This window comes from Sciurus vulgaris (assembly GCF_902686455.1).
Source record: "Sciurus vulgaris genome assembly, chromosome: 4".
Lineage (NCBI taxonomy): Eukaryota > Metazoa > Chordata > Mammalia > Rodentia > Sciuridae > Sciurus > Sciurus vulgaris.
Window position 1 is genome coordinate 24,682,187 of NC_136464.1, and position 23,106 is coordinate 24,705,292.

The 23,106-nt window shown below is 44.9% G+C and overlaps 1 protein-coding gene across 2 annotated transcripts in view; it reads right to left on the minus strand.

Annotated features, from left to right (window-relative positions):
* The window catches only part of SORCS3 (sortilin related VPS10 domain containing receptor 3), a 582,251-nt gene that overhangs the window by 444,837 nt on the left and 114,308 nt on the right, over nucleotides 1-23,106 (minus strand). The window contains exon 1 of one of the 2 annotated variants that reach the window (XM_079135988.1): nucleotides 13,774-13,896. The exons of the other annotated variant lie outside the window; for it this stretch is intronic. Coding sequence (XP_078992114.1) covers nucleotides 13,774-13,815 — 42 coding nt within the window. The 5' untranslated portion in view covers nucleotides 13,816-13,896. Of the gene's footprint in view, nucleotides 1-13,773; nucleotides 13,897-23,106 lie in introns of those variants that run through there. 2 annotated transcript variants of the gene reach the window in all.

Here is a 23,106-nt window from a genome sequence, read left to right on the forward strand (position 1 = left end):
GGACTAGAACTAAACCCTTGAAGCTGAATATTTTTTCTTTTTTATGTTTTACTAGATCTCATTTTTAGAGCAAATTTAAGTTCACAGCAAATTGAGTGAAAAATACAGATAGTTCCCATAGATCCCCCCCCACCCCAACACACACAGCCTCGCTCACAATGGCATCCCTATAGCACCAGGGTGGGACATTGGTTACAGTAGATGAACCTACACACCATTACACCCAAAGTCCATAGTTGACACCAGGACTTACTCTTGAAGTTGTACATTGAGTTTTGATGAATATGTGACATGTAGTCATCATTATAGGATCATACACAATAGATTTCTGCTGCCAAAAAAATCATCTGTGTTCTACTTTTTCATCTCTCTTTTCCCCACCACCACCAAGCCCCTGGAAACCACTGATCCCTTTAATGGATCCATAGTTTTGCATTTTCCAGAATGCTATCTGTATGAGATCATATGGTATGTAGCATTTCACTACATACTTTTACTCAGTAGTTTGCATTTAAGGTTTCTTCATACCTTTTCATGGCTTGATAGTTCATTTTTTAACACTAAATAATATTCCATTGTATGGATATACCACAGTTTACCCATTCGCCTAATGAGTGGTACCTTGACTGCTTCCAAGTTTTGGCAATTACAAATAAAATTGTTATAAATATCCATGGGCAGGTTTTTGTGCTGACATAAATTTTCAGCTCATTTGGGTAAATACCACAAGAGCACATTTGCTGAATCACATGACAAGAGGATAATTTTCTAAGAAATTGCTGAACTGTCTTCCAAAGTGTCTGTACCATTTTGCATTCCCACCAGCAATGAATAAGAGTAGCTGTCACTATTCATCCTTGTCAGTATTGGGTATTGTTCACATTTTGGATTTTCACCATTCTGATACACTTGTAGTGCTATATCGCAGTTGCATTTTTGAAAAAACCATCCCTGTGATTTTCATGCAGATAATTAGAGGCTTTCAGAATATGGGCCTTATGAAGAGGGGAAGCCAGCTTTAACTCCAGTTTGCTGTTTCTCACAGGAGTTTGCCAGGACTGGCACACAACTGGCACTTACTGCTCCTGCCACAAAAGTTAAAATATTGATATATCCCAATACCTGTTAGGAGTAAGTCATTGCCATAAGCCCCCCACATATCCTGGCCCCCTAAGTGGCTGCAGATCCACTGCTTAGACCTCCAAACTTTCCTAATGTCCTTTCCCTACAGGGGTAAGGTTTGGCACTAAAGGGGTTTCAGGACCCAGACTTCAAGCTATGGCCCAGAGTCCTTTCTGACTGAGCAGGGCCTGGGTCCTTATTGTTTATTAAATATTTTAAATATCATCCCTGGAATTATCTTATGGGAATATTCACCACTTCCCCTTCTTCCCTGATGACCCCAAACACTTGCTGGGCTTAACAGACATGATGGAGTCTCACTCTCAGAAATACTTTGGTCTGAGTTGGGAACCCAGGAATCTGTCTCTGTGTGTTCTTTGTTTAGTTCATTGTATTTTTCAAGCACCTAACATGCTTTTCTGTTTTGTTCTCTTTTGTTTTGTTTTAAATCTCCCGAGATTATTCTTTTGGAGCATCTTGTAGTTCAGATAGGGAAATGACATTTCAACTAAAGTCTAAAAGATCCTTCTAAGAAAAACACATTTAAATCCAAAAGCATGGACTGTGGATAGAGAGGCATCACTCAGAGATGTGAGATGCAAACCCCTAGTCCCGTCTTACCTGCCACATGACTTTAGGAAAGTGATGTTACCTCTTCTCTCTGAAGCTACTCTACAGTTACTTAGATGAAACAAATGTATCAGGCACATAGAAGTTACTCAAACAATTGCAAACAATAATGTAAGTACCAAGTACATCTATGCAGTATCTCTCAATTAAAATAACAAGCCTTGATCAGGGATTCAAGGTTTGTGTTACTATAGCAAATAGGTCTGGAGAGCTGATTTACAACCTGAATACTATAGGTCATAAATTGTTCTGCATATGGGATTCATACTAAGTGAGAGAATTTTAGCTGATCGTGCCACAGAAACAACAATAAAAACTAACTGTGAAAGGATGGGTATGTTACTTTGCCTCACTGTGGTAACCTTTTACTGTCTATGTGTACCCCATAACACCATGTTGTATGCTTTAAATATACACAATAAAATTTATGTAAAAATAGAAAAAAACTGGTTGTGTGGCTTTTTGCAGAGCTGCAAAACTGGCCAAGGTTGGTTTAGCCAACTCTTCAGCCCCATCAAACCAATAGCAAATGTGACTCCTTTGATCTTATCTATTTGGTGAGTGTCCAATCAACATCAATGCTTGCTGTGAAAATCATATTTGGGAGGTAAAATCTTTTAACTACATTTTGATTTACAAAACATTTAACTCAAACACTATCATTAGTCACTAAAAGTTTCATATGATAGACCTCTTTCCTACACTATTTATTCTTCTCTATTTTTGCAACAGCAAATATTCTCAGCCCAGCTCCCTGACTTATTCTGAAGCAGGGGTGTGGGTGGGGAATGCCTGCTTTCAGAGAATTTCACTCCTCCTAGAGGCAGAAGGGTTCTAGGGAATCCGGGCCCACCCCAAATCATTGGGGATGAATGCCACTTTGTCATAAGTGCTAGGCTGCGAAGAGTAGAGAAATGGGTAGATAATGAAATTACTGAACACTCAAAGTGTCAGAGACTGACAGGCTGAGGCTATCCATCAGCGATTATATGAGGCATTAACATGCTCCTTCCCATCCAGGGACAGAGGCAACAAGAATAGTAAATAGTCTGGAGTGGGTCTGTGCAAGAAACCAATAATTTAATGAACTGACAACCAGCCAATACTGTGACTATGTGGCCCGCCCCTGCCCCATGCGCTGTTTTACACCAGGCACTTGCCCCTTGAATGACACATTCAAAATGGCAACACAACCCAAACTTAACTTAGAAGTTGAAGTTTAAATGTCCACAATGGGATCTATGTTCCTCTAACTCCTATACTAGATTTGGTGCATTTCTTTTAACCGTCTCATCTTTTTACTAAAATTAGTTGATCTGGAAAGCAAACTAGATAGTACTACCAAAATGGAAAATGGTATCACCCGCCATAAGTGCAGAGTAATCATAAAAATAATTGCAAAGCAGGGAAAACAAGGCTATTAAAGTACAATCAATACTATACTATGCTCCCTGCTGGGAACTGGGAGCCTGAGGCCCTGTTCTTTCTCTGAAAACAGAAAATCGTCAAGTATTAGAAAGGTGTCAAAGACACACAGGCTCCAAAGGGAGGTTTCTCCTTGATATCCTAAAGGGATGAAAAAAAATTCAATCAGCAAATGAGCCATTGTTATTTTATTGCCACCTCTATGAACTCTTACAGTTCTTACACTTGGGGAAATACCATGAGGAGTTTTGGTTACAGAGGATGTATAGAGCATTGACAGTCTTTCCATAAATAAAGAAAAAAATCATGGAATTCCCTGCCCCTATGAAACCCAAATGTAAGAAAACCACTGCTCTCCACCAAGATGAAAGCTAGAGGACTCACAAGATCCCTCCACGAAGACTCACACAGGAAACCATTCCACCCCTTCAAAGAGTTGAAGCCAAAGGCACAGGGCTGCTCAGGAAGGTTCTCGGTTCACAGCAGGACATGGTGATCTGGCTCCTGGGCACACAACTCAGAGAGTGGAGAAGGTTAAAACTAGAGTGTGGATCAGAGACCAAAGAAGCATCATGGTGGCACAGGGATCTGCACTGGTCAAATCAGTAGGAATAAAATTAGGTTGTACCGAAGTATAACCAGCACCAGGGACAGTTCCCCAGAGGAACCAAGAACAGACCCTAAAGAGTAACTGGCAGTTCTTAGCATCTCTTTTTTCTGGCACCATCATCTGTGAAACAAAGGTTATCAGTGGGAAAGTTTCAGTCCCTTGGGGAAAATTTTTGAGAAAATGTGATGGGGTGGGGCAATACTGAATTTAGTGTATAAAAGCAGGAATGCTAATAATTCCATACTATGCTATACCATGAAAAACTGTCTGATACCCGACATGGTTTGAAGCTATCCTACCAGACACGCCGGTAGGAAAGAACCTTCATAAACTGTGCTTAGAACCTCTTTCATTTTACATAGAGGCATAAAATAATTTGTGATGATCTGAGGAGATTCTGAATTTTCTAAGAATGCAATGACCATGTAGACCAAGAGGGAAGATTGTCTTTTTGTTTTATAAAGAACTTTACAAAAAGTTATTCACCATTTTAAGAAATCACACAATAAATTGCAGTGCCATTCACAGCATATGAATTTCCAATACCACACACCTGATAGTCTGCCTTTATGGCTGTCTTATTCATAGCGATTCTATGTATAGGAGCAAGCATCTGACGACTTCATTATACCTTCAATTGCAGTCATACCTGAGCATTTATTGAAATGCATACTATTTTGTTATAAATTACATTCCTTTTATTCCTTCTTTGTATTACAGTTAGGGCATTATGTTGATTTAATTATGTGTGTAGGCAGGTTAGATTACCTCTGAATGTCATTTCAGTATTTTAAAGTAAATATTTCATTTTTTTTTTTTATAAAAAAGGGAAACTGGGTCTAATACTCCTAAGAAGACTGTTCTAAAGAGACTATTATAGTGGGTCTCACTCTGCTTCCTCATTGAGTTCATCTTGGGTTTTCCTCAGGGCAGAGAAAGGCAGGCTGTTCATCCTCCCCAAGCCCTAAGTATACCTGGCTGTGAAGTCCTGAGTGGTTGTGTGTTTTCCAAGGGGCTCATCTCTGATGTACCCCTCCTGTGTCTACTTCTTGCCACAAAAGTCTCCTCATCCTGGAGGCAAAACTGGCAAGTAACTGTGTACTTGTATGTTGTTTATTGAAGTAATTGTCCATATGTCCTCTTCTTCAACCGTGCTAGATAACAGTCAATATCTCTGAGTCTCTATTTGTCCACTCTTTGGTCCATTTCCCTGGTTCCTGTAGCTATTCCTCCTCCTCCTCTGGGTTCCTGACAGACTCTCCATGCCATGCTACAGGCATCTTCTTTGAGCACCTACACTCTCTATCAATCATGGTTTCCCATCCACAAAGTCACTTGGCTCTTCATCATTATGGCTTCATGATAGGAAATGTCCCAAGCACCAACACTTGAAGGAAAATAGGTCCCTAGGCAATGCCTTGGGCTTTACTTCCTAAAGCCAAGGATTGACACACATACTAGATTTTCCAAACCAAAAACTTAGACACAAAGTCTGTCAAAAATATGGGCATAAAATCTGACAACAGAGTGAAAGTATTTGGAGTCATGACTGCTCCAGACCTTCAGGGATAAATGGTCCCATGCTAGTGAACTTAGAAAACTTTGGAAGGAGCTCACAAGGAAAGGCAGTTAGATGTGCCTTCTCTCTGCCCTGGAAATTGAGAAGAAAAAAAAAAAACCCAGACAATATACTCCTAATGATCTGCTGACATTTCTTAGGATTTGCCATCACTTACTACCTCACTCTGCTCCTTAAATTTTGGTCATTAACAAAGTTCCATCTTCAACCCTCCAAATGTAATCCACTCAGACAGCTTTATAAAGCTTGAAAGTCAATGGATCCCAAACCTCTGTCTCCAATTCAGATCTCCTCCCTGATCTTCAGTTCTATAAAACCAACTGTCTCTTAGAAAACACCAACCTCTAGAGCTACAGGAATACTTCAGTAACATGTCAAAATCATGCTCATTCTCCTCCCTTCTTACCTTAATAAATAAGATCATTGTTCCTCTGTCTGTATTCCTGTATTTGCTTCATAGTGTAACTGCCCAGAATCCATACCAAAATCCTGAAAGTCTTATTGACCTCATTGTCACCCAAAATCATTCTATTGCTGTTAAATCCTAATGATTCTTTCTTTGCAATGACAATTTGTTGTCCCGTCTTTTGTCTTCCCACAACTTCAGACACATTTCCACCGTCTATAACCTGGAATATTATAATACATGGACCTGAACCAGTCCTTCTTCCTCCTCACAGCCTCCTTCCTATTCCCCAACTTCCTAACAATGCCATCCTATTAAGACAGGTCAAATCTAACAGTTAGCTCCCCAACAAGCTTTCAAAGGTCATTTGTGATGCAGAATACAAATTCCTACATGTATCCCCCCCTCCATGATTATTTCCTTTCAATCAGAAAGGACTGAAAGCATTTGGATCAGACAGACCTGAGGTTGAATTATAGGTTCACAGATTACTGGCCATGTGACCTTGGGCAAGAACAAGAGTACAGGCTCATTATTTTAATTACCCTAATTGTAGAGTCCATGATTATTGTACACAGAGTTCAAATTCCTATCTAGCCACTCTGTGTAAAAAAAATTCACCCATGTGAAATAGGGTTGCACTATCTTACATTCAAAATAACTCATTTTTAGAGAGGCAAGAATTTCTTTTTCTTGAAATCAGAGCTAATGGCAATAATCTCAGCTTTGTTGTGATTATTAAAATGAGGAAAAATACACAAATATATGCATCTTGTCTGAGTCGAGTTCCAAGGATCCTCTCCTCCTTTGCCCAAGCATGGTATTGATACAATAAAACTCTTTATCAAGGGATAAAATTAGAAAACCAATGACCCCAAAACCACTCAGTCTCAATAAGGACACAGTCATTATAGAAGACCCAAGGAGTCCACATAGGTACTTGGAATAGAAGAACAGCACACGGCCCATAAAGACGTGGAAATTTAGAGAAAGTAAGTCCAGGTAAATCAGAGTCATCTGGCATTTCATGAAGGAGGCTGCTTTTGAAGACAATAATGATACAAAGAAAAACTTTAACCACCTTGATACCAAGAATACTTAAAAGTATGCTTCTCAAAGCAGGAAATGCTCTAAAGACCATAAGGATAAATGCTCATTGCCTTTCTTCCAATATCCAGGAACAGTGCAAGTACCCTGAGCCATCCAGGGAATAAAACACTCACTGCTGTGAAGGACCAAATGGTCTTATCAAGTCGTTAACATGCTTAACTAGTGAAGCAAAGCAGAATGGAAAGCAGCCTAGCAGAGGAGCCAGCCATGTGCTAGAGGGGACAGGACCAAGCAGCACCTGAGCCGTACTGGATAAGCAGGCAGTGCCCGACCACAAGTCCTCCAGCTCCTCCCCACCACCCCACTACCCAGACACCTCTGACCGGAGGCCTACATAGTGTCTGGAGTTTTTCAGATAACTCTGCCTTTCCTAAACCATGAGTTTTTTAATCCAGGCCAGAACCAACTCCAAAACAGGATTTTCTCTTAGCAAAGAATGTAGACACTGATCCAGGGTCCCCGCCATTCTCCTGCCTCCAATCTGTCCCCCTCCTTTTTAACATACAACAACCCTGCTCTTATCAAAAGACTTTAGTCACTGACTTTAATAGGGAAGAATTATGGGAAATGTTAATATCTGTTCTAACCACATCTAAAGACTGCTAATTCATAATTGGTCCCATTTTCCCAAAGTCGCAGGAACACCAAATGATACAACTGTGCCATCAGAAGACCTAATTTGCTTATAAACGAAGGGAGAAGAGCTGAGGGGTCGCCTCGGTCTCAGGATTCTGGGTGCCTGTGACTGCTCCAACTCTAGACCCCCTCAGAGAAGCATGAACACCCACTCTTCCCTTGGCCTTCCTATGTCACCCACGCACGACAGCCAGAGTGGGAAAGCTTAGACTTTAGCACTCCCATGCTCCAAACTGAGAGCTGAAGGGCAGCCTCACAGCCAGTAGCTAAGGAACCTGGGTTTCACCTCAAACAAGGGCCTGATTCTGCCCATCTCTTAGAATCTTCATAAACAGCTCCACTAATCAATCACCACTGAGTTACCAGCAACTGCAGAGCCTCATGGGTGGTTTTAGACCTTCCAACCCCACCAGGCCTCTCAAAGCCATCTGTCAAGTGGAACTGATGGCTTACCTACATACAGGTAGGGGGAGGGACCAGATGGCTTCCTAAGTTACCTTTCAGCTCCAACTCCCCCTGCAGGACAACCAGGAAAAGACTGTTTTCCAAGCTAGACTAGGGACTGACTAAAGCGAAGTTTGCACAATATGTGTATGTTTAGAGAACTTTGAGTCCATATTGCTTCCAGGGGCCCACAACTAGTTAAAGAGGAAGTTCTCTATGCTATTGACTTCATCAGTCATCAGGGAAGGCCGAGCCTCTTCTACTGCACTGTGAGCTTCCTCCCTAGCTCAGGAAACCTTTTTCTAGTCTTTTTCAGACAAGTGTACAACTCAACTGGCCTTGCTTTGAACAGCTCCTGCATGCTCTCTCTTTAGCTCTCAGTATCCTCTAGAAGTTGCATTCCCAACTGTGCTGCCAGGTTCTCCCAGTCTTACTCCTTCATCAACTGCGACACTGATCAGGGAATGATGCTGTTTGTGGACTATAAAATAGAGCAAGAAAGGAGTTAAGTTTCAGTCCTGATCCAAGCTAAGAATGTCATCTTATGAAGGTCAAGTAGCCATGGACCTCAATTTCTTTACTTAAAACGGGGAGGAGAGGGTTAGCCAGATTCATGCAGTTGAGAGTGCTCGTGCACTGTGCAAAGAACAGTACTTGATTCTACTACAGGTAAATGCCATTAGCACAGAGACCATGTTCTGCTCATCTCAGAATACCTGGAGAGCACTGAGCTTGGCACATTCGAAATAGTAAGACAGTTGCTGAACTGTCAATCACCAGGTATAATCTCTGCCTTTGGGGAGCTTAGGCACTTGGGAGGCATAGACACAAATAATCCTATTAGGGTAGAAAGTCAGCACTAAGAGAAAGACAAGCTATGTAACAGAGCGAGTCTTAGAGGGGAGCTTTGTTTTCATCTGAGGCGTGGGGCAGGCTCCAGGGAGAAGGAGGCATTTGAGCTGTTAGATGAGATCTGTGTGACCACAGATAGGAGTTTCCAATGGCAATCAGTTCACATGGAAATTCCAGCTCAGGACTGGAGATTTTCCTCTTCCACCTTCTGAGAGAAGATGTCTACCTTTCTTCTTCCTTGTCTCTATCTTTTCACTGCAGTTTATATTTTGCTCCCCCTCATCTTCCTCTTCCTCACCTTCTGAAAACTCCCACCAGGCAATGGATTGATAATGTCCTTCCTTTCTTTATGTGTGTCCTCCGTTAAGGGCTTGTGGCTAAATACTTGGATTTATGCACCCTGCATGGTGTTTTCAGTCGTTTGTAGGATTCGCTGTCTGCTGCACTGTGGTGCTTTCAGCTGAAGTTTGCACCCTGGTGTCCTCAGGGGAGGAAGCAATGTTATATGGAAACTGGATGTGCTCTCACTCTCCTGTTCTGGGAAAGAACCCTCCTCCCCGTATCCATGAGCTACTGGGAAATTATGGACATGTTGACACAGAATCGCCTGAGTCATTCCATATCATTAAGAAGAGACAAGATGAGGGGAAACCTACTGAATTATCCAACCAAGTCGAGCACCAGGACAGTCAACATCCCTGCTGGCCAAAGAAAGCTGGGCAGGGAGAACAGTGTCCCAGGAGACACACAGCCCGTATTTTATTAAGGGGGTGGTGGCAGGGAGCAGGAAGGGGACAGACTGTGCTCACCTGCACACACAGCTAGGATTTCAAAAGGCAACAATTTTTTTCTGAATGTGTATCAAGTTCAATACTCTGAACAGACATTGTGCTAAGAATGGTTCCATTCATTTACCTAATGTTCTCAGTAATTCTAGTTTTTATACTTCCTGTCAGAGAAATATACCCTGGGAAGAGAGCCTCATGGTGGCAATGCTGTACCCCAATAGTAATCTATCTGACCTGAGTTTTCAAAGACAAACCCAGAGCAAGATGTGCTGACCTCTGCCCTGAGAAAGGAGAGGAAGACATCTCAGCTCTCCAGAAATCCAAGAGAGGAGATAAGATGCCTTCTAAGCACCTTGAGGCAGAATTCCCAGAGATGCAAAGAGCTGGGGTGGCCTCCTGGCTGACTGGCCAGTGCTCCCCATGGGCCCCCAGTCCCAACGCCCAGGATGATGGCATCTGACCTGACAGGCACCTATCAGACACAGGACTGAGCATCAGGAAAGAAGGCAGAGAAAGTTCCTGGAAAGGCATTGCAGAAGCCTGGACCTTGACCAAGGTCTGAACCCCAGGTGTTTCCTAAGCTGAAATCAACTATTTTCAGGAAGGGCAGACCACACTGGAGGTCAAAGGCCTCCTCGCTCGTTCTGTCTCCTACTTGGAGGCGCACACACACATTACCTCTGTGACTCCTGATTCCCAGTAAAGAAATGCCGATTGCCCCCAAAACCAGACTGTCCACGCTGCCCTGCTGAAGTATCGTAAGACATCAGCTGAGGAGGCTGGAGCCCTGGTGGTGGGAGACATGCTGTCATTAGGAGGGAGGTTCTACGTGCTAACACATGGCCCAGAAGGAGTCGGCATGGTACAAACGCAACTTACGTGGACCATAATGCACTCAATCCATCCCTGTCAATGAAGGTAAAACCGTCCCTCACCTGACAGGTCCTAGTTCGTACTTATCATTAGCAGTGATAAATCCCACACCTTAATGGAGATCCCAGAGTCAACCTCTCATTTCTGGGTAGCGTCAGTGTCACAGTCAAACCACAATTTGCTCATCCATCCAAAAGCGAACCTTGCCAGGCATCGTTCCCTTTGAAGCTCATTTTTTAACCTTAAGTGAATTTTGAGAAAGTAATATAAGCACATGGAAAAAAAAAAAAAAGAAAGATAAAAGAAAAACACAAACCAATAAGCACAAAAGGGTTTTCTACAAAGAGCTATCCTACCTTCTCTGTCCCTCAGTCAAGAGCCTCCCTAGCAGCTAATACCATTACAAGTGTCTCATGCACCCTCCTACAGATCACCAGCCCTGTAGATGCAAGGTACATATTTACACAACATTTTTATTTTTATGCAAATAAAGGCATACTATGGACCATGTGTTTCCTTCCTCATCTTTACATTATACAATGGAGATAAGTCCTTATCAGTAGGAATAAATCATTCCTTTTAACAGCTGCATAGTATTCCATTTTATAGATGGTTCATAAGTGATTTAGTCAGCTTCTAACTGACAGACATTATGGCTATTGCTCCAGTCTGCCATTCCCACAATGTGACAATAAATGGCCTTTTGGCTATGTTTTAGTTTTCTTTCAACTCAGCCACTGCCTATTTCAATTTCTCTACCTTCCTCACCTAGACCCTGGAACCTACCCTGGGAGACAGAACAAATGTCTCCACAGAGCTGTGGTTCTTAGCAAAATGAAATAAAGTAAAAGCCTCCCTCCCTAGGCCCATCTGGAAGGAGTTGCTATGAGCAGAGTCTATAAGAATAATAAATCTCTCTTGACACAGGAGCTGGAGGAAGCTGCCCAGGACACAGCAATGGGCTTCTCAGTTTGAGATGTCGACAGGCTATATTGAAAACAGAAAATTGAGCCATATGAATCTGTAATCGTAACCCCCGTTTTCACGGGCAAAGTGCTGCCTGCTCGTAGCTGGTTCTCATTACCTGCTTACAACTGTAATTTCGGCGTGGTCTTTTTCCCTCCGCCACAGTTCTCTGGAGATTCAGAGCTGGGATCGTGGGGTGGGCATTTTTTTAAAAAGGAAAATGAAAAGGTACCAATTATAGGAAAGTGATTTCTCCTTTTGATTCCACCTGCTGTGGACTTCACTGTCCCTCTTCAGGGGAGACTATCACCACCTTGTGCAGACATAAATTGTTTCTGGAAAAAGAAATCCCACCTGCCCACCCTGCTCTATGAAGAGCATCAGATCGCTGGGCTGGACCCGGAGGTTACTTCAAAGTTCTCACCAGTGCAAACTAACAGACCAGCTCATCTTCTTCCAGGTTTCCTAGAAAGCATGTGTCCTAGCCAGAGAGAAGAAAACTAGTCATTTTGTTGGACTCTTTAGGATTCCTCATGCAACCCAAACAGTGCAGACCAAACAAAGGTATCCGTAGTATTACATGATCCCTTGCAAACAAGTCCATCATTTGGCAAAATTACTACTACTACCCTCTACAGAGACTCCAGCATCAGGGACCTCCATCAATAAGGACACTAAGATCAGAAAAATCAGCTGTGTCCCCTCCCAGTGTCATTGATGAGACACGGGTGTGACTGCACTCCCAGCCCAGCCCAGCCACCTCACATCCTCCTCCTTCAGTAAAAACATGCAGACGACTGAGGAGTCAGTCCCAAAATCCCAACCTGTGTCCTGTTTGTTGCATAAAATAAACATGAGAAGTCATTCAAGTGGCCCACCATGGTGCTGGTCTGTCTGTGCTGCTGAGTGCTTTGGACTTAGCTATTAGTTCAGCCTAACCATCTGATGTTGCTGAAGCAGGATGGATTTCTGTGATGCTTTGCAGAGGACACTGAAAAGTGGGAGTGAGCACTGCTGCTTTGGGACAGTGGCAGGTTCTAAATGGTTTCCTAAAATGTACTCACAAGCCGAGTTCGAGGTCATGACACAGTGCCAAGCACCAAGGCAGATCCTGCCTGATCTTGCACACTTCTTCAATCCCAACAGGTGGGTTACAAACTGGAAGATCCAGTGCTCACAGAAACAAGACCCTGGGCCTGAATGGCTTGCTCTGACCCAGTTCATGATCTGTGCCTGAACCTGAAGCACACCTCTCAGTCTCTGTCTTTAGAACTCAACTTCCTTCTCTCTTCCCTTTCATTCTTGTGTGTGTGTGTGTGTGCGTCTTTCAATACCTATACCCTTTATCACTAAAATAAACAAAGACTGGTTTTTTTTATCACCTTTGACTCCCCGCTGGTTAAAACAGAACTTGACACATGGAAAACACATAAATATATGCTGAGTGAATGAATAAATGCACTAAAACCCAAAGGCATACTAATTCATTCACAAGGAGGTACACATTCATTGCCAAGAAGAGCAGTGCTCTGAGGTCAGAGGCTGAGGAGGCTCCTTCCCTTGTGCATCCCAATGTGAATGCTCACTGAAGAGCCACCAAAACAATCTCGGCCCTCGAGAAGTGTCTTGCAAATCCATCATGTCAAGTCCCGAGTTCCTGCACACTCCAGGGACATGCACCACCTAAGATCACGTGCAACCTCCCAGGCACACGTCCATCAGCATACATTTCTTCTGCAAGACGTTCCATTCGTTTCAGTGGATTCTCAATGGGATCCATGGCCCCAAAGAACTTCATGTTCAGTGACTTGGAGAATCGGAACATCTGAGGACTGGAACGGTCCCTACTGCCCTCCCTGAAACGGAGCGGGATTGAAAGGGGGAGACGGCCGGTGTGAGTTCTGCTGACTCACAAGCATCATTGCTCTGCTTTATGGAGCCAGATAAATCACTGAGACTTTAAGAATCCCTACCCCAGGAATGCTCTCGTGCTTGACAGCAAGCACATTTTTTTCCACGCAGCCAACATCATCTACAGAATGAGCAGCAAAGCCCTGTCAGTCCAAGAAAAAGAAAAGAGGCTTGGGGCAAGATTAAAGAAATAAATAAAGCTCAATCTGCAAGCCAGAAAACAGACTCCTCCTAAAATGGCGATAACCCACTTCATTCTGAAAAGAGAACACAGGAACCAGGTGACATGCCCATGGGCCCCGATCCCAGATGCTGGGCAGCAAGATCAACCCACAGGGTGGAAGCCAGGGCAGCTGAACTCTGCCTCTGAGCAGGAGGGCGAGCCCCTGATTTGTCATGGTGGTGCTGATGGAGATCTTACCTGGGTGAACGTCTTCCACGTTGTCCAGAATACATTTCTCATTATAAAAATCCTGGCTTGAGTGACCAATTTTGTAGGGCCTTGTGCTGCACGTAAACAGATCCTGTCCTTCCCTGTCCCTAGAATGGTCTCTCCATCTCTGCACTGTTAACGTTCGGGGCCTGGCAATTCGTAGTGTGGATGGTTGTCCTGGGTACAGGGTGAATGGCAGCCTCTCTGTGGCAACCAAAAAGGTCTCAAGACTTTGCAAAATGTTCCCAGTTGAGGCGCTAAACTGCTCCTGGGTGAGAACCACAGCCCTGGAAATCTCCCAACTGTGCTCTGGGGAACATGGGTTCCAGGGGATTTTAACAGTTATTACTTCGAAGAAAAGAGGAGACTGTGGTCAAAGAGTCTGGGAAACCCTGGATTAAACAAGGTAAACAGGACTCTTCCCTGATGGATTTCTCAGCACCCAAAATAGATCAGGGTGCACTGTGAATTCATAAGAGGAAAACATAATACCCAGCATTTTCCCAAAGGCATGTAGCCACAGAATCCTTTTATCTCAGAGCATTTAGGATTAGTATTCCAGAGGATTTACTTCTGGAACAACTTCTGTAAAACAAAATTGCAAATGCTCCTCTAAGGCAAACCCGTCCTGAGAAGAAAAAGATGAAAGATACCGAAGCAGGGTCTCTACCCACATCACCCCCCACGACACTAGCCATCTCAGGACCTGGGACTTCATCATTAGAGATTCACTTTTTGAGAACATTAGAGGTTCATTTCTGGTTTCATCTTTCAAGCTTTAGAAGTCCAGATATTTTGGAAGGTACTAAAACTCTAAATCACTATCAACTAAAACTTTAGCCGGGGCAGGGTTATCGGATCATTTTCCTACTGTGAACATGGCCAGACCCAAGGATCTATTAAGAATAGAAAATGACAGAAGCACAAGAAGTAGAAAACAAAGCAACACTGAAGGGAAAATAAGAAACAGAAAAGGGCACCAAAACCCACCTCTCTTCATTCACCATTCTGGCAGGGTGGTCTCTGATGTCATATCTACATCCACAACCTGGAGCGACAAGCTTTAGGAAGTTCAAGGACATTAAGAAGGTTGTCTTCCAAGAGGAATTATAATCATTATATGTAAAACTGATTTGAATTACAGTGTTATTCTACCAACTAGATTGTTGTAATTGCCACAGATTTCAAAGATCATAAATAACTGGAGCTGGAAAGAATTTTGAATAACCCAATCCTCCCATTTTGTGAATTGTTTTACCTACAAAAATCGTTGAACTCAAAGCCTAACTTTTAAAACAGTCGTAACTATTCTCATTTAGTACGGCTGGATTCCTTCTCAACACTTGACCCCCCTACCTCAATTTTCTTTGCAATACCTAAGGAACCTTCCAGAAACTCACATCCTGTCAGAGCACCATTATTTGAAGCCAATCTCCCATTTCGTGAGAGAAGCTAAACCCCAAAGAGATTATGTGGCTCCCCGAGGTTTCATGGTTTGTCAGTAAAAGATTCAGGAGAAGCCAGTTGCTTAGCCTGGTGCACTTCCATCTCACCACATGGTGACTGACCTAATGGGAAACATTCTAACCCCATAGCAGATGAGCTGCCTTCAAACAGAGCGATCCCATTCTGCAGGATCCAAGACCTGGCTGAGGACCAGGTGCAGGGTATGGGGACTGCTTCGGGGAGAAAAATGAACTAGATGTCCCCGCAGTCTCTTATTACTTAAAGTCTCACTAGCACTACTATATCCTTCCTTCCGGTTTTCAGTGACAGGATGCTTAGGCACGCCTGCCCTCAGGAAGCAACACAGCCCTGTCTGTTCCACCAACTTCCCAAGCTCCCTGCCTCCCTTTGAGGGCAGCGTGTCAGCTGAAATGAATGCAGGCTCAGCGTGGGTGAGCACTGCTAGATGCTCAGATGACATATCCCTAAGCCAAGTCAACAACTCCAGGCTCATGTGTATCAGGCAGAAATATGACAGTGACTGTCAGTCACCCAGAATATCATAAGGGAGGTTTAAAATAATAAAGCTGCCTCAGAACTGGTAATACAAGTGATCTATGCTCAAGATGGCGGCTCTTGCTCCAGCTTACTGAGGGTGGAGAGCAAATTCAGCCCAAGGATGTTTGGGAATATGCTTGTAGGTCACATGGATACCAACACACACACCCTTCCACACACACACACACACACACACCCCACACCAGCAAGGTGTCGCCGAGCTCCCTAACTCCACCTTCATTCCATCTCAGTTCTTCATTTGAAGGAGCCCCAGGGGCAAAGGCCTGCAGGAGAACAGAGAGAGACCCAGGGCAGAAGCACAGGAAGATGTGCCCTGACACCAAAGGAACAGCACAACTGTGAATGCCCAGTTGGACCTGAGGAACAGCAGGAGCTGGGCGCCCTGGATGAAGCCCATTCGACATTTGCTGTCACCTTCCTGGGACATGGGAAAAGATACTTGGCAAGTAATAAGGAAAGGTGACACAGTTAAATGTTCATTTCAGTTGCAACTTCCCATCATTATATGTGTATTTTTTCTCTGTTTCTTAGTGTGTGTGTGTGTGTGTGTGTGTGTGTGTGTGTGTGTGTGCATGTGCACACATTCATTTTTGTGCGTTTTCTCCCCAGGAACCAATGCACCCTCCTCCCACATCAGCTAGTGGGTGGCTCAAGTCCACGTCCCCCATGAGGCCACTGCCTCTGGAATGCCCAGAATAAACCTGACCTACCTTCTATACTCTGTCTCTGTAAGGATCAAAGGAAATGAATGATGTGAAAGAACTCTGAAAACATAAAGCACTGCGACACACGCACCACAGACAGATACGTAACATTCTGTGGGGAAAGCAGCAGCCGTGGGGTGGGACAAGTCGTGGCCTGAGCATCACAAGGGATTCGAGTCTCAGATCTTTCACCTACCAGCTGTGTGACACAAGCAAGCTACTTAACTTCTCTGGGCTGCAGATGACTCACAGTGGCCATTGCAAAGATGAAATTAGATACAAAGGTGAGATCTGAGCCATCAAGCGTTCTGCAGATGTTAGATGTCAGCATTACTACTGCACCTGCCTGCAGAGTTTTTCACCATCTCTGATCTCCAGAGGTACCCATTTTCCATGCAAAACACATCTACAGTGCTTCCCATCTATTACCATTATCAGTCTGTAAAGCACTATAATGAACTCATAACGATGTCACTCTCTGCTATTTGAAAATATTGTTCCTAGCAGTGCTGGTGATAGTAAAAATAGCATCCTATAGCTAGTACCTGTGTGGTGTTCGTTTTTCCCTAAGACAGTAAACTCCTAAATAGAGATCTTATCTGACACTGCCACATCCCCCGTAAGATGAGGAGCATCCAGCAGACACTAAACAAATGTCTGATGACTGACAAAAGACACAGGTAACTTGCATGATGCACAACACTCGCCTGGCCTCCTCTTAAAGGCGATTCGTTTCAGAGCCCTAGTTCAGCATATTCTAGAGGAAGCATATTCCTTAGCTCTCATCCCACCCAGAGATCTAATTTCAGTGCTTCACAAAAGGAAAACGTGCTTTTGGATCAGAGACCCCTCCAGATCCAAACAGAGGCAGGAACCAGAACTGGCCTGTTCTCTTAACAAAACAGGTCATTTGGAAATAAATAATGGGTCATTTGCTCCAGGGTCATGGTGCCTGAACAGTGGGCTCAAAGGTCATCAGAGTGGGGTCCAGGGGGCTGCTATGAGTGGATCAGTGGTGGGAAGGAAAGGGAACCCTGAGTGTTGTGTCTAAGGCTTATTAATAGCTTCCCTTCCCACCTCCCTTCCTCTTCACTTTCTCCTCTCAGGGTGACCTCCACAAGTCACACCAGGAGAGAACATTTATTATTATTATAATTACAGTGATCATATTGGTATGTATGCTCACAGATGCCTCTGAATGTGTGACGTGCTACTTCTCCTGCGTTTCCAATTCACAGTATCTTGGAGCCAAAAATATTCTATCAAATTACCCTCAGGTTTTTTTTTTTTTTTTTTTTTTTTTTGATCTGCCTTTCTCAGGATGACTCTTTCCAACCCTCTCCAGGATGCAGTCAATGTGATTCTTTGTCCCACCCTCACCATCCCTCCTGCCCCACCCTCCACCTCCTTCCTCATCCCCATAAGTAAAATAGCCACGTGCGCAGCACCAAGCCTCCCTTGATGAAGGGCAGGTTAATGACGCGCACTATCCTTAAATAATTCATACTTCTAACAAGCATGTCACTCAAGGCGCACCCCGCCCTCCTCAACGCGGGGGAGGAAGCGCAGGGTGTGGCCGGCAGAGATGGGAATCAAGAGGGGCCTCACCTGCCATCCTCTATCATTAGGCAAAGCTGCTCCTGGGATGTGCCAACCAGTGACAGGACTTCCCCATGTGGGAAAGGAGAGGACGAGAGACCAGACAGCACGATGGACATTGAGAGGAGCAACAAATCGTTGGGCAAGAGAGAGGCCTCCGTTTCCAGGTCACTGAGTGTATTTATGAGACATCAACTTCAGGGCCAGCAGCCTTGCCACAGCCACCAGTGGAGAAGATCCTCTGACTCTCAACTTTTCTCTCATCTATTTTCGTTTGCTTCTTACTGTGAATTCTCCCAGCTTCTTTCAGTGTTGTGTATGTCTCCTCTAATCAGGTAGAAAGCAAGTATTGGCTCCCCATTTACCACATGGCAATGCTTGGCACAGAGCTCAGAATCTCTAGATATGAGACCACGGGAAGTGTATTAGTTTTCAATAGTTGGTATAACGAATGACCTCAACTTAGAGTTTTAAAACAACACAAATTGATTTTCTTACTGTTCTGGAAACCAGAAGTCTGAAATGGAGCTAAAACCAAGATGTCAGCAGGGCCTCCTCCTAGAGGCTCCAGGGCAGAATCCCTTTCCTTTCTTGTGCCCCTTCTGGAGGCCAGCAACATTCTTCAGTTTATGACCCTTCCTTGAACCTCTCCCATTACTGACTTCTACTGCTACATCCCCTACTTCCTTTGATCCCCTGTCTCCCTCTTACAAAGACCCCTGTGATTACACCAGAATTCTGATAACCCAGAATAATCCCCCCATCTCAAGATCCTTAACTCCATCACAGCTGCTGCTAAGTCCCTTATGTCATGTGGGTAACCGTCACAGATTCCAGGCATAAGGATGCAGACATCTCTGGGGTGAGTGCTTTATTCTGTCTATCAAAGAGTACCTGCACCTACAAGGGACCACAGCTCTGAGCTCTGAGGCCACAAGGTTGCTAGGAAGCTAAGGAGGAAGGACACAGTGAAGGCTTTTAACAAGGTACCTGGAATCTAATTGGCTGTTACGTCTCGTCATTGCCAAACACAGTAGGTTCATCAGACAGATACAAACACCCACTGCTAACCAGAAGCTGAGCCGGGCTGAAGATGATGATCATCCCTCTCTTTAGTGTGAGACAGCACAGACTCCAAGAATAAATGAAGTGCCCAAGGTCACACACAGTTGACAAATGGCAGACCTACAGTTAACATCCAGATTTATTTGAAAAATCAAATAATAAGTATACAACCAATGCTGCTACTGAATCCATCATTTACTTAAACAGGCTCAGGGTCAGACTCGCCTTCAAGCCCAGTTACAACACAGATTCCCAGGGCCACCCCTGCAGGTCTGATTCAATATAAATGAAGTGGGGCCTGGGAATATCTCCTTTTTAGCAAGCCGAATGTACAATTTGGATGCTTGGGCCAGGTTGGAAAATAGGAACTTAATCCACCCCCAAAATGGCATCAATATTCTCACTGGAGTCACACTGAACCCCGGTCTCTCAAATGCCCACCATCATGCATGATCACACATGAGGTCAGACAAGCAGAGTTTCTGACTCCGGCATTATTGACATTTTGGGCTAACAACTCTTTGCTGCTGGGGGCTATCCTGTGCATGACAAGACGTGGGCAGCGTCCTGGCCTCCACCCCACTGATGCCACAGCACTTCCCTCCCACTTGTGACAGGTGTCTCCAGACATTTCTGAATGTCCCCTGGCAGGCAAAACTGCTCCCAGCCCTGCCATAGCAGTAAGGAAAGAAGAGGTTTGAAAGCAAAGTCATTGTGTGCAGGAAGTCTTGGCTACAGACCCTCAGAAGCGGACAGTGGGAGGCAGACGGCCCCAGCGTGGAGAGGGCAGAGTCCTCCTCCCACTTGGCTGCAGCTCCTCTCCCTGAAGACCATCACAGAGCCTGCACACAGGCCTTGTCCATGGAGAGTGAGCAGTTGCTGAACTTCCCCTTGTCTGGGCCTCAGTTTCCTCATTTGCAAAATGATTAAGTTTGACAGAAATATCTCTGGAGTGACCTTGAGCTTCTGAGTTCAAAGGTGAGGCCCCATGAGAAGGTACTGCCAGAGAGAGGGAGGGAACCGTCACAGACATCTGCAGCGCCCAGGGACTTGGAAATGTGGATGCCCCAAACAAGCCTGAACCCTGCACCCTCACCTCCATCCCTCACCCCAGGAGCCTCTTGCTCCTCATGCCTTTTCCATCCCTGTCTCTCTCCCTGCCGCATAATGAACAGGAGCTATGCAGGCTTTGGGAGGTTTTATTTATTTTTTTCCTTGCTATTGAATAAGCTCAGGTGTTTTTATCTTTATTAAAGCTGATACCTTCAGTGAAGATGGTATAGCAAGGTTCTCTGAGTCCTGAGACATAGATTATTACAATTTTTCCTGACCCAGGTTCTTGGAGGAGGATGAGCTGAAACATCGCTCTTGCGTGAAGACCCAAGAACAGGCAGCGAGGTGGCCCTCAGAGGCGGGCACAGAGGATGTCTGGATTCGGAATTGCCCTTTAAGAGAAGATAAAAAGACAACCTTCCCTGTGAACTACATTTGATGTAATTATTTGGCAAGGGTGTCCTACACAGAACAGACACCTAATTCCATCGGAAATTAATCGTATTTCACTTGCAGAGTGTGACCTGAAAAAAAAATATTTTTAAAAAGCCAACAACAAAAATACCCAAATATTAAGCATAAATGTCCTGTCCCATTTTCAAAAGGCAAATGTAATTGACTTTCAGATAAGGGCTTCCTGCCAACCCCAGCTACCCTTGCAATGTCTGGCAACACTGGAGCTAGCTTAGCAGAAAGAACTCAAAATAGACCTAAGAACCCCCATCCATCCCTGGGGAGGGTTAGCAAGCAGGGCCTGGCCTGAAGGAGACTTTCATAAACAGCACAGAGCCCACTTCCCCCAGGTCACCTGCCCAGACTGCCACCGACTCCCCCAAGCCCCTCCTCTTTGTGGCTTCTTGCAATCACAGGTCCCTCCCATCCAGGCAGACTATTACCCTGTGCCCACACTCTGTTCCAATGTCCCTGGCACACTGACACTTTGATGAGAATACTTGTTTGCATGTCTGTATCCCCAGAACCTTCCAGAGGCAAGTACAGTTGCACTCACGCCAAGACCCTTCGCGTCGACACCAAGGCCTTGTTATCTGCCTATTTAATTAAAGAAAAGGAAGGAAAGAAGGACAAGAGGGAAAGCACTATGTCGTCTTCCAGGGCCCAGAAGCACTTCCGCATCTCCATGTCTCCTTCCCCTCCTGCTCTTCAGGGGAACACACTGCCACCCAGCAAAACAAGACTGCCTCAGCTTCGGGGGCCATTTTCTCTCACGTGTGGACTCCCAGCCCCATGGTGTCATCCAGCCCTGGGGACGTAAATGCCAGGGATTTTTGTCCGGAAGGCTCCAGGGATGATACTACCAACAGAGGATTCTCTCGATGTCATTCCCAAGCCTCAAGCATCACTCAAGTCTGTCCCTAGCTACAGGGTATTTTCATTTCTGGAGAGTCGCCAGGAACACAGTGATCATTGGTTTTCCTGTTCGAGACATTGGGAGATGAGCACCTTCCTGGGCACGCGATGGCTGCTTCGTTACTGCAGGACTGGTGCTGTCTCACAGACGGGGCTCTGGGGGCCGGTCAGCAGGTGTCCCTCAGGCAGCAGCCCCGACCTACATACATTTTTGTATTCCTAGCAGCCAAACAAGGCCTGGTGCCTGGGAGAGGACACCAGCCTTCATGGGCCTCGGGCACTGTGCTGTGGCTTTTACATACACATTCCCTCCTTTACTCCGCACAGAGGAAGGGACTCACTCTCTCCTCATCTTACAGATGAGGAAACTGAGACTTGAGGGCTCAGGTCACGCCTGAGGCAACAGCTGACAAACAACAAATCTCAGACAGATTCAGCTTTCCATCTCCAAATGCCATATGGCTTCCAGCACACCGTGCTTCATCCCAAGAGTAGACACTCAAAATATGCACGTTGGGTTAAACCGAATTCCCCAGAGCACCACAAAATGGAACACACACATAGAAGACTCCTCATGGCTTAATGCTGCCTGCTAAAATTATTCTTGGCTAACAGGAAATAATTAGTGTCTCTGGAGGATAGTCCATTAGAAATACGTCCTTGGGAATTGGAACATAAAACCAGCCCAAATAGGAATGTCCTTACTTGTTGATGAAGTTCATAAAAATCACAGAAGCTCAGTGCTGAAAGGGCTCCACTAGTGTAAGCCCTTCCTTTCACTGAGAGGTAAACTAAGGCAAAGTGAAAAATGACTTGCTCAAAGTCACACATCAAGTTTCAGCAATGACGGGACAGGGTCCACGTTGGTCACCTCTGCACCCCTTCTGGTTCTCAGATCCCAGTTCTCAGTGCCCTGCGTGTCACTTCTCAACACCAACCACCCTCAGCATCAAGGCTCAAACGAGACCTCCTGCTCCAATCTTTCTTTCTTGTCAGGTAATTGAGACTCACGGCCACAGACAGAAACCGCCACACCATCCCAGCATTTAATCACCCGCAAAAGCCATTTCCCGCCTCGTTTGTTCCACTGCCAGAAATATTATCCTTAAATAATCAACACACAGCAGACGCCCTGCAAGGGACAGCACAGGCTTCCCTTTGCCTAAAGGCAATGCTGCCACAGGTTACAGGGAGAAGGAGGGGCAGCTGCTGGGCCAGGAGTGCTTGGAGACATGGGGGTGACAGCACCGTCCCTTGAAGTCCACTTCTAAATCCCAGGGAGTCTCCTGGATGAGGACCTCCTCTTGCTGTCCCAGGGAAGGGCTGGGAGTCTTTTCAGTCCAAAGTACAGGCCAATCTCCACGGACAGCCATGGAGCAGCCAGGGGAAGGGAGGCGACGGCAGTGAGCCCCACCATTACTTGCTGGGTGTATTTACAGGGAGGCACATATCCCACCTTCTTCCAGGAAGGATGAGAGGGGGCTTGTACAATTAAACACCAAGAATA